The sequence below is a fragment of the Cryphonectria parasitica genome, assembly GCF_011745365.1.
Source record: "Cryphonectria parasitica EP155 unplaced genomic scaffold M406scaffold_3, whole genome shotgun sequence".
Lineage (NCBI taxonomy): Eukaryota > Fungi > Ascomycota > Sordariomycetes > Diaporthales > Cryphonectriaceae > Cryphonectria > Cryphonectria parasitica.
In genome coordinates, this window is record NW_024468911.1 from 2,517,938 (window position 1) to 2,529,983 (window position 12,046).

Below are 12,046 nucleotides of genomic sequence, written 5' to 3' on the forward strand. Positions count from 1 at the left end.
ACTAGTCTATTCATTGGACTTCTTCTCCGTCTCTTGCCTCCCTCCTGACCAATTGCTTCTGGGGAGGATTTCCTTTTTTTTCTTCCTTCTTTTCCTTTTTCTTTTTTTTTGCTTTGCCCCGAAATCGCGAATATTGCTTTCTGGAGACAAGTGAGATGTTGGCAAACAGCATCTTCATGATTCCCCATTCATACAACGGTCATTTGTCCACCTTACTTTGTGCCTTGGCCAGTAATACTCTGGAGGCTTGTCATGTCCAAAACTTTCTATATTCTTGTCCCCCCGCGTCCGCTGGCACAAAGCAATGATGCACCAGACTTGAATATGTGAGTCTTGCATGCGTCCCAAGCGAATAGTTGACTCGATACTTTTTTTTATCCAATCACTAGGCTCATTGCAAGTGAAGACTCCGCCTCTTCTCGTCTGGAAAAACGCCGTACCTCTTGTGTTGAAAGTATATGCTGTTGCGACTGACGGGCGGTACTCATCCTCTGCCGCATCTCTGCCTTCGCTTTCTTCTGAATCTCGCGCGAAACGAATCGGCAAAGGAAATATGGGCTGCCCCATCCATGATGTGGACTGACAGAGCACTGCCAGCTCCTCGATGGATCTGCGCAATCCACAAATCATGTTCTTGCACCTGATGCATTTATTCATGTATTTCTCTTGCATCCCTCGGCCCTCAAATATACACCTTTCCTTGTTCTTTCTTCTGGTATCAATGGTGAATGTCATCGCCAGGTACTGTGCGCCACTAGTAACTTCCAAAAACGCCTTTGAGCCGCCTCGACTGATTGTCTCTATTATTGGCCGTTGAACTCCCCCATGGCAGCTGAAGCACCACTCGCGTCCACGTTATGGTAGTCGAGAATCTCCGAGTACCTAGAATCATCATCTCATTAGTTTCGGCTGGTCGACCGGAGGGGGAAACCTCAATGTGATGGCAAGACCTGTGGTCACTCACATCATGATCTTCCACGTGTCGACGGGGAGGTCAGCATCGTTGAAGCTCCAGTCAAATTTCTCCTCGGCAACGGGCTCGTCCGTGGGGTCATGGTAGGGAGCGAGGTACTCGTGGGCCAGTGCATCCGAGGCCGTTATCCGCTTCTTGGGGTCGAACACCAGCATACGCTCCAGCAGATCAACAGCTACTTCTGGTCAGAACGGTATGCACAAATCCAGACTCTCCTTGAAAATGGGTACAAACCTTGCTCATCAGCATTCTTGAACTTGCTCGCCAGAGGTTGCCGCTCTCGCTTGGGTAGGGACTTGACGAATCTCAGAGTCTAGGGGGAAAAGAGTTAGTAAAACCGAACCATGAGCATTTCTTGCCAGACAGATCAGACTCACATTTTCGCTCGCAATCGTGTTGATAACATCATCAGGTGGGGTTCCAAGGAGCTCAGTGATGATGGAGAACTGGTTGACGTGGTCCTTGCCCGGGAAAAGAGGCTTGCCCTCGAGCATCTCGGCGAAAATGCAGCCTGCACTCCAAATATCGACCTCCACGTCATACTTTTGCCATGTGAGCATGATTTCGGGAGCGCGGTAGTACCTGGTCGACACGTAACCCGTCATCTGGGGGTCCTGGATACGGGCCAAACCGAAGTCGCAAATCTTGAGATCGCAGTTCTCGTTTACCAGGATGTTGCTAGGCTTTAGGTCACGGTGCACGACACCAGCGGAGTGGACGTACTTCAGGCCACGCATGATCTGATACAGGAAGTACTGGATGAACTGCTTCTCCAGAGGTCTGGAGGTAAGCAGGCGGTGTAGATCGGTGCCCAGCAGCTCAGTGACGAAATAGATATCCTCCAGCGGCGAGATGAAGATGTCGCTGAGCGAGATGATGTTCTCGTGTCTGAGATGCTTAAGCAGCTTCAGCTCACGGTAGGTCCTCTTTGCCAGAACGGGGGTGCTGAAGGGCTTCATGATCTTCTTGATGGCAACATTCTGGTTGGTGAGTTGGTCTCTAGCCGAGCAGACCAGACCAAACGCTCCCATGCCGACAGGCTGGAGGTCTGAGTACCTGGAGGTGATCTCGAAGGTGGTCCCGAAGATCTGGGCTCGCACGAATTCAGCCATGATGGAGGTGTTTTGATCTGTGCAGGAGGTGAGGCGAGGAAAATTGCTAGAGCGGCACAGGCACGTTCAGGAGGTGGGATGGCCAGATCGGCGGGGTAATTAAGCCAGGAATTGCGTGAGGGCTACCTCGATGTTGTGCAACGGGCAGGCAGTTTAATAGGCGGCGTGACGCTAGTCAGGTCCGAAGAAATCCAGAAGACTATTGGATATTGGGTTTCCGCAGGAGACGAGACAACAGCTTTTGGGCGTTGTGTGAGTCGGGGCCAACGAGTTGTAGAGGGCGGGGCTCCGGAATCGAGGTTGAAGAGGCGTTGAGGGCCCCGGGGTTTGGTGAGTTCAAGTAGGTAGGGGGTTGAGAGGGCACTGGAAAGTCGGTGAATTAGCCTCGACAGTCCAGCCTAGCCAGTGAGCGACCAAGCAACACCCGATCACAACGGCGCACTTTTAGTGATTGCGACCTAGTGGCCCAGTGGCAAGCTGATGCGAATCACTCGAGTCGGCCATCATGTATGTCTTCCCCTCGAGTCGCAATGGTCCGCCCACCAGGAGCGTTCATGACCAAAAACTCTTGTCGGGAAAGATTGGCACCATTGGGCATCTTGGACGAATCGCAGGGACTTGGCACACTGCCGGAAAGGAATTGACGAGGCAAGATCGGGAGCATCCCTCGAGGCAGAGAGGGAGTTTGGCGTGACTTACGTGATATTGCTGATGGGCCTCCTGCGTTCAAAGATTGTACAACGGCTTTCTGTATCTATATTGATTCTCGTGGTTTGGAAGAAAAAACGAGGATGAGTATGGGTAGCTGTCGAGGGATCGCGAAACTGTAGAAAGTAAAGAGAGGAAAGAGAGGCGATTTTGCTGGCAGTTGGGTCGAAGCAGGCAAGGCAGGATTTGCTTGGGGATTTCCGCGGCGGATCTCGATCTCTTCGTGTTAGCGGCAGGTGTGGGCCTGGATCAAGCGCTGTAACGATTTGCGGGCTGCTGAGTCGGCAGGTTCGATTGGGTTGGGTTGGCACGGTTGGGTGCGTGGTAGCGCTTCTCTGCCTTCCTGCCTGGATTTCTTGGATCAGCGTGTCCTTCTCTGGCCTCCAGTTGCTGCGGGGTAAGCCTGTTGAAGGGGGCTAGGGTTTTGTCTGGTTGCAACTGATGAGAGAAATGATTGATCGCGAGTAGCTGGGACAGATGGAATTAAGTTGGAAGGAGGAACGCAGCTGGCTATGTAGGAAGCCTGCGGAGGGAGGTAGGATAAGATAGGTAAGGTAGAAGACTAGGTAGCCAGGTAGATCTAGTGCTACAGAAGAAGGGGGCATGCGCTGGGACCTGACCCTGTTTGTTAGAAACCCCATCAGGAAGAAGCCTTTCCCAAACGGATACCGCTTCCCCCACCCCCTCTTTCCCCTTCCTCCTTCCAAGTCCCTATGTGCTGCATAAGTACATACAATCGAGGCAGACTATTCAGTAAAACCCGATATCAGAAATAAAGTGCCAGAATTTCTGATTATACGACTGTGATATGGAATTGTATGCCAGACATAAGCTATAGGCTGAGAACAAAGAAACAAAACAAATTAAAGGTCCGGGAATGGTATCCAGACTATCACTACCCCTCCATCTAGGTCAGACATCCCACTTTCACTTTCCCATGCAACTGATCATGGACATTCCCACCGTAGGGGGGTTTTTTTCTTTTCCTTTTTGGAGGAAACTCTGGACACGCTAGGTGGCTGGGCTGCTGATCAACATGGTCCTCCTTGAGTGATCTATCTCATTTCTGTCGAATCTTCCTATCATGGAAAAGGGCTCTCTCCTCGTCCTCAACCCCCCCTGCAGGATCGTGTTTTCAAAGATGGCCTTTCAAGGCACCACCAGGATTGCTTGCAGATGACGTCAATGTGGCCCACCTGCCCTCTCCTCTCGACAAGTCTGACTGTATGTGGCAGCTCCACTCGCTGGAAGGGACTTCAATAGTCGGAGTACGGATTTCTACCATAAACTGAGGATATAGCCAGGGCTGGCCAGAATCGTGAACCATTTATCGTGCTCACGGGATCAGGGACCTGAAACCATTGGAGGGGGACCAGAAAATAGAGCGGTAAATAAGTCAAGCACCCCAAGGCTGGCAGGTGGGATGGTTGGTGCTGGTCGAAAAGGGAATTGCGGAAATCCCAGGACATGCGTCCAGGTTGTGTGCCACGCGCCACAGAACTAGACCCAACCCCAGCCCCGCCCCTCGGGAGTCGCCCCACCTTCTGGACCCCTCCCGCCCATCGACGATTTAGCTGGAGATCAGACTTGAGGACTTAGCATGCCTGCTGCACATCGCATATTCGTCCACTTGCAGAGTGATTGGTCTGAACCTCCTAGGGCGGACCTTTTGTCCCGGTATCCAAACCTGAGCCCTCGGAAACATCTGACAATCTTGGAGGGCCAGTCACAGAACCACCCTGTTGTACCGGACAATGCCATGGACAAGGGGGGGAGAAAGAAAGAAGAAAAGAGAAAGGAAACTGCTACTTATCAATCCCAATCGGGCACGGTAGTAGGCATGGCTGGCTACGCACTCCCACGCACGCGCGGACTTGCCCGCCACCACTACCCTCCGAAGATCTACTCTCCTTGGCCCTGACCATCATTGCCAAAATGGACCACTGCAGATCCGATATCACCGCCACAGCGCCACGACCAACAGTTGTCCCATTGCTTTGGATCTCCCCTCCTTCACTATCAAGTTAAGTATGTATGTACTATATATCTAGCTTTTAACTTTCTGTGCCGAGACATGTGTCCCTGGCCCTCGAGTCGGCCGGAAAGTCTTTTTTCCCCTCCTCTTCTTCGCCAAGTCGAGATTGTCTCCTGCTCAGCCAGGCCAAAAACTCAAAGCTCATTCTTCTTTTCTCCTCCTTCCCCGTTGTCCTTGAAAGAGCAATGGAAATGACGACATATTGACCCACAACCACTCGGTATTGGCAAGCGGGACAATGACATCACCAAGGACCCCTCCTCACAGAGAGACGAAGAGAGAAGGAAAGAAAAGCTGCAAGGCACAACAACTGGGACACCCCTTCAGACAAGTCGGCTCGCGGTTCTCGTCGCGTGTGCTAGCGCGGACGGAAGAGGGGTTGAGCTTTCAACCCAGCGAGGTGGGAAGGACGTAGTGTAAAGAGAGGGTGGCCCACAAGAGGAGAGACCCTTGGATCTCTAGCGGGGTTTTGTCTCTCTTCATTATTTTCCCTTTTCCCCTTACGGCACCTTACCCGTTAAGCTGTTCTCCGGTTTCCACGACGCGAATTCCATCATCATAAACTGTCTATTCAAATTTAGGGTCCGTGGAGGACAGCAGGAAGTGTCCCTGTCTGCGGAGTCCCGCAAAAGAGGCAAAACCCCATAGGCGGATGTAGAGATCGAAATAAAGTTTTCAAGGAAAAGTTCTTCCCAAGTAAGTCAGGAGGAGGAAGGCACAGGGCATGAGTATAGTTTTTTCTGATCTGAAGGTATTGTCCCCACTCAGAAATAGCCCTTCAAGCCGAGCATGGCTCGACCTTTGGGCCCACGCTGGTTGTTGACATCGATTGTTGAGGCTGTGCACACTCATATCCACCAAAGACCGGACGTTGCCGCGGGGCAGTTGTAACATGATAAATAGAGAAGCACCAGTAAGAAGAAAGCGCACAAGACCTCTAGGGCGATTCTTGCCTATTCCTTTACCGGCTGTGCCAATGATTTGAAGTAGAACACGAAGATGTTTTGAGGTCGAATAAAATAAGAGCATTACACTAGTAGCCTCAAGTTTTTCCGGTTATGGTTTACAAGTAAAAGTGTAGATAATCCAGAAACACAGCAGCAAAGTTTCGAGTAAACGTGAGAAGTTCATATCACGTTAATTGATACTGCTATTGCTACGACTGTATAGGTGCCATGTGTCTATAGCCATATTCAGACACCAACGAACCTTGGCTATTCCCAAGCCCCTCCTCAATCTACCTCTTTTTCTTTTCTTTTATTCGTGTATGTCGCCAGAGAATGACGCCTTACAATTCCCCGTTGTTGGTTCCCTCGGGCTTGTCCGCCGCGAGCGGCTCGATGTTCCAGATCTCCTCGGCATACTCGTTGATGCACCTATCAGAGCTGAAGAATCCCATGCGCGCCACGCTGGTGATCGACTTGGTCAGCCACTGGTCTTGGTTCTTGTACGACTCATCGATGACCGCGTGCGTCTCGATGTAGCTGTGGAAGTCGTCCGACACCAGATAGTAATCGCCGTGGTCGCGCACCGCAGAGATCATGGCCAGGAAGTCGTGAGGCTGCCCGAACATGCCATCCTCGATAGCCTTGAAGACCTTGGCCAGGTCAGGATCGATGGCGTGTGATCCGTACGTGTGCGCGTGCCGAAGGTCCTCAACGTCCTCTGCCAGGTTGCCGAAGAGGAAAATGTTTTCCTCGCCAATCTCGCGTGTGATCTCGATCTATGAAGGTGTTAGCCAGTGGTCAAGTAAGAAGATTATTGTATTGAAGAAGACAGGACAAGGGAAAGGATGACTTACGTTTGCGCCGTCGCAGGTTCCGATGATGAGCCCACCATTCAGCACAAATTTCATGTTGCTGGTGCCCGAAGCTTCGGTACCGGCAGTAGAAATGTGCTCGCTGATGTCTGAGGCAGGGGTAATGATCTCGGCCTTGCTGACGTTGTAGTCTTCCAGGAAAACCACCTTGAGCAGGTCGCCGATGTCCTCGTCCTTGTTGACCACAGCTCCGACATTGTTGACCAGGTGAATGATTTGTTTGGCCATCCAGTAGCCAGGGGCCGCCTTTCCTCCGAAGATAGTCACGCGCGGCTGGGCCTTCTTCCTCTCCTCAGGCGACATTGCCTTGAGGGTGAGGTACCGGTGAATGGTACCGAAGATGTTGAGCTGCTGGCGCTTGTACTCGTGGATCCGCTTCACTTGTACATCGAACAGGGAGGCAGGGTTGACGGTCACACCCGTGCTGTTCTTGATGTGCTTGGCGAGGCGGACCTTGTTGGCGTACTTGATCTCCTGCCACTCCTTACGGAAGTCCTGGTCATTGACGGAAAGCTCAATCTTGTTGAGCTCGGAGAGATCCTTGAGGAAGTTGTAGCTCCCGGTCTTGCTGGCGATGAGCTCAGAAAGACGCGGGTTGGCCTGGTGCAGCCACCGGCGAGGCGTGATGCCGTTCGTGACGTTGGTAAACTTGTCTGGGCCGTAGATCTCAACAAAGTCCTTGAAGATTGTGGTCTTGATGAGGTCGGAGTGCAATTCAGCGACACCATTGACCTTGTGGGACCCGACAATGGCCAGGTAGGCCATGCGCACCATCTTGGGCTGTGACTCCTCAATGATGCTGACGCGGCTCAACAGCTCGCGGTCACCTGGGTGCGCCCTCTCGACAGTCTGCAGGAAAAAGAGGTTGATGTCATATATGATTTGCAGGTGACGGGGCAGCAGGTTCTGGATCAGCGGCACGCTCCACTTCTCCAATGCCTCAGGGAGGACGGTGTGGTTGGTGTAGCCAAAGGTCTGGGTGACAATGTTCCAGGCCTCATCCCACTCCAGGCCTTCAACGTCGATGAAGATACGTTGAAGTTCTACAATGGCGAGAGTGGGGTGGGTGTCGTTGAGCTGGATAGCAACCTGGTCGGAGAACTCACTCCAGGCACGCTTCGTCTTCTTGAAGCGGCGGACAATGTCGTGGAGCGATGCGGCAACCCAGAAGTACTGCTGCTTCAGCCGGAGCTCTTTACCACGCTCCAAGTTGTCGTTGGGGTACAGTACAGCGCTGATGGTTTCGGCGCGCTGCTGGTCAGCAACGGAGCTCTCATATTCTCCAGAGTTGAACTTCTGGAAGTCAAACTCTCCGCTGGCTGCCTTGCTGGACCACAGCCTGAGGTTGTTTGTAGAGGGGGTGTCATAACCAGGAATCGGCACATCGTAAGCAATGGCCGTGACGTGGTCTCCTCCCTCCCAGTGGGCGCGGGTCTTGCCAGACTCATCCTGTGTCTTGGTGACACTACCATAGAATTGGATCTGGGTAGGAGTCAGCGTCATGCAGCGGGATGAGAATTGAGTCTGCGCTTACATCCACAGTCACATCATGGCGAGGGAACTCCCAAGGGTTCTAACACTATCATCAGTTGCACGTACTCGATGAGGAGAACGGATCTGGACCCTACAAAATCTAGCCAGTAATCTGGCACCTCGACCTGGTAGCCATCAATGACTGATATAAGTTAGCCACGTGGTGAGGAAGGTTTGGGAGAAAACGGGGAATCTCTTGCAACGCACTCTCTTGCTTGAAGATACCATAGCGGTATCTCAGACCATAGCCCCACGCGGGGTAGTTCAGGGACGCAAGACTGTCCAGGAAGCATGCCGCCAGGCGGCCCAGGCCACCATTACCAAGAGCAGCGTCGTGCTCCTGCTGGATGATGTCTTCGATGCGGAAACCGAGGTCATCCAGGCCGGCCTTGGCAACGTCCTTCTGACCGATATTCAGCATAGCATTGTCAAGGGCGCGGCCCATGAGAAATTCGAGGGACAGGTAGTAGACACGCTTGCTATCAGCGAACGTCTGACGCTGTTGGGTCTTATTCCAGTCGAGAATCAGACGGTCGCGGAAGGCCAGACTGGTGGCGGCGTAGGCGGCCGACTCGTCGCAGTTGAACATGCTACGGGCCAGGGTCGTTTCGACATGTCGGACGACCTCGGTTTCGAAGCTGTCCTTGTCCTTGAAGGTCTTGATCTGATGTTTGGTCCATGCCGCGCGCTGGGGCTCCGGGATGGAGGCTATCGAGATGCGTAGTGTTAGTGAATATTGCCAAACCCAAATGAGCTTTCGAATGAACCCCTTCTCTTAGTCTTCATCAGAGAATCGCTTCTAGATGACAGAACTGGACATTCTATTTCTCTGAAGAATTCCGATTTGACACAGAAGAAGAAAAGACTGAACGTGTCAAGAGCCCACCAGGTAGCTGGCGGATATTTGGTATACTTTGCCCACGCTTCTCGCTCAAGAGTGCGAAAAGAAGAAGGAAAAAAGAAAACAGCTGGCCCAGGCCGGAAAGGGGAGGGATTCTCACCTTCGACGCTCTTGATATCGCCAGCACCAAAACCAGTAAAGGTACGCTTGTGCTTAGGTCTAGTGATACCGGCGGGCGAGACGGAGCCCTGTATGTCGACGATTGGGGCGCCCATAGAGGGGCGGCGCTCCCTCACTGCCAGCCGCTGGGGCGGGGTCTGAGGAGTAGCCATTGTGGCGTGATGCGAAGATATACACAATCGCGGCAAAGAGTACAGTAGGTTGCCAGCTTTTGTTGAGACAAATTAGCTGGGGAAATCGTTATCAGATGGGATCCCAGACAGCAGGAGAAGGGGACTGGGAAAGAGGAGAAGGATTGAGGAGAACCGGGAGACAGCTGTAAGATGGATGAAACATACTTTGTACCTTTTCTCTTCTTGACCTTGGCAGGATGCAAGGCAAGCTCGCCTATACTTGCGCCAGGAACAGATGAGGTGGGGAAAGAGCTCTCGATTATGGTTCGTGTTTTGGCGGGGTAGCACGGGGAGGAGGGGTAAGGAAGCTATGGCACTAACTAGAGGGCCACAGTGGACGCAGGTGGGTTGTGGTGTGGTGTTTGAGTTAAGCCAAGGGGACTCCGGGTCTAGAGTACTCGATTCCAAGGTTAGCTCGGAAATGGCGGCTGAAGCCCGTAACGTCTTTCAGGGTTGAGTATGCGAGTTGGTGAGAAACGGGCCGGATTGCTTGGCCGATCCGGTGTAATGCTCGCGGGTTGGTGTTATCGTATGACGGGAAGGGAAATAAATCTACCCTAGCATGACTACTTACAGGCACGTCGAGAACGACGACGATGTTATCAGGTGACAGCAACCTCCGCTTGCTTCACTAGAAGCTGTCGATCGAAACGGAAGCGGTCAGCAAGGCGGGGTGGTCGTGATTGTACAACTACTGCTGACACTGCTCACCCGCAAGCCAGGATGTTGAATGGTAGATTGAAAACGAGAAGATGATAGCTACAAGAGAAAGGAAAAAGAAAAGAAGAAGAAGAAGAAGAAGAAGAAGAAGAAAAAGAACAGGATGTGCAAGCTCAACCTTTTATGTATGAGCCCTCGCTAGCAGCGGCAAGCAGTTTCTGCTCGCACAATGTGATCCTATCTCACCAGAGGAAAGCTCTCCTCCACGTAGAGAGGGGAAGAGGGCATTGCACATAGTCGCATCACTGCTACCAAATGTTGTCATCCTTTGAGAACCTTCCTCCCCATCCAAGCAGCCAGCCATGAGGGCGAGAATAGAGCGGCAGGGAGCCGTAGGATCTGTCTGAGCTCACACCTAGGACTGAACCTAAATTAGACTGCCTGCCTCGTCACATATGCAGACACAAACACACACCTCCCCTTGCCCCCCACCAAGCCATCCCAACCTTTATAACTAACTGCGGGGATAGTGCTATGGGCAACTAGGTCTGGCCCTAGAAATTGTTGAGTGAAGGATAGTAGAGAGAGAAAAATCCAGAGGAAGAAGAAAAGAAAAAAAGGGGAGGCAGGAAGAAGAAGAGGAAGAAGAGGAAGAGGAAAGAGGGGGGTATCTGACCAGCGTACACCTGTGTTGTTTGGCAGCAGTGTGCATGCCATTGCTGGCATGTTGCAGTCCTCTGGTTGGAGCACAGACATAGACTTGTCACGACAGGCCTACCCTAGCTTCCCCACTTACTACCCCAGCTTGTCCACAGCTGGTGCTGGCTGTAACAGTAGCACCCTGCACCCAAGAGGCGTTCCGGTGCTCGGCAAACGTGCTATGCATACATATACTTACCAGGGAGCATCGACCAGCTCGAAAAGAAACTCAGCAGCAGGGCAGCTTTGCTTTCGGTTATACATGAAAAACACAGGGATAACAGAAGAACAGAAAGAAACAATTGATGAGGCCAATCGAGCCAAAAGCTCACCCCGCTAGAGAGAGAAAAAAAGATCGACGATACGGACAACGCCGTACAACCGGGCCCTTCCCAGCCAGCACTTTCGTTCACTCGTATGACCCAGGAATCCTGCCAACCGTCGTGTTCCACACCGCGAATGCACATCATCGCCGATACACAAACAGAGGCCGAAGAAACAAGAAACGATAAACATAGAAGAGGATCAGAAACACATTGAAACAATCCAACCTTCCTCCTCCCCCCCCCCCCCTCTCTCAACCATTCTCCCTCCATAAAGAGCGGGGCCTCACTCTTGTCTCTGGCTGCGACAGTGCCACCTCGCCGTGCCTTGCATGACTGTTGATGCTGCTCCCGCCATTAGATTTGAGCAATGTTCCCCGTCCCATGATGACAGTTGTCGGTCGTCTTCCCTGCAAGTCTACATTACCTTCGTACAGATGCCACCTCCTACCATTTATGTACATACCCACGTACTGCAGCTTCCAACAACAATACATTTGCAAAAAAGGCCGCTGCAGGCTTACGATGTGCTTGTCAGGGGGGTGGTCAATAGCGGCTTTCCCCTAGCTTGCATCTCAAGGAATTCGTTTCCCTTTCTTTCTCATTTTTTTATTATGATCCGTATTCTTCTAATACACTCTTTTGTCAACACCTCCTCCCGCCCCCCTCCCAAAAAAAAAAAAAAAAAGCCACCCCCCTAAAATACTACAAGACTTCAAGGAAAGAAAATTCGGTCCAGAACACCAGCCATCTATATCCCTCTCGGCGAGGTCCACAGCCCGCGTGGCTGTCACCCCCAATTTGCCCGCCGCCTCTATGCACCGAGACGTCGAACAAGAGTGGAGCACAACCAAACGTGGAGAGGCGAGGTCGATCCGGGGCTGGGCCGGCCGGGTGTGGACCACACCAACAGCGAAGCACCGGCCTGTCCGTCCGTCCTTCTACCAACACGTGTGTTTTGGGAAAGGGGGGGGGGGAATTGAAGCATAC

General features: G+C 52.2%; 2 protein-coding genes across 2 annotated transcripts; both read right to left on the bottom strand.

Annotated features, from left to right (window-relative positions):
* Positions 1-619: 619 nt before the first annotated feature.
* Positions 620-2,085, bottom strand: M406DRAFT_79817 (uncharacterized protein; the record flags this gene model as incomplete). The annotated part of the gene is made up of 4 exons (XM_040925992.1): positions 620-882; positions 965-1,148; positions 1,208-1,286; positions 1,351-2,085. The coding sequence occupies 4 exons, from the start codon at positions 2,083-2,085 to the stop codon at positions 804-806; spliced, it is 1,077 nt and encodes a 358-aa protein (XP_040778340.1). The 3' UTR covers positions 620-803.
* Positions 2,086-6,116: 4,031 nt separating this feature from the next.
* Positions 6,117-9,353, bottom strand: M406DRAFT_69531 (family 35 glycosyltransferase; the record flags this gene model as incomplete). Its single annotated transcript, XM_040925277.1, has 6 exons — positions 6,117-6,551; positions 6,630-8,129; positions 8,182-8,220; positions 8,276-8,322; positions 8,388-8,888; positions 9,182-9,353. The coding sequence occupies 6 exons, from the start codon at positions 9,351-9,353 to the stop codon at positions 6,117-6,119; spliced, it is 2,694 nt and encodes an 897-aa protein (XP_040778341.1).
* Positions 9,354-12,046: the final 2,693 nt, after the last annotated feature.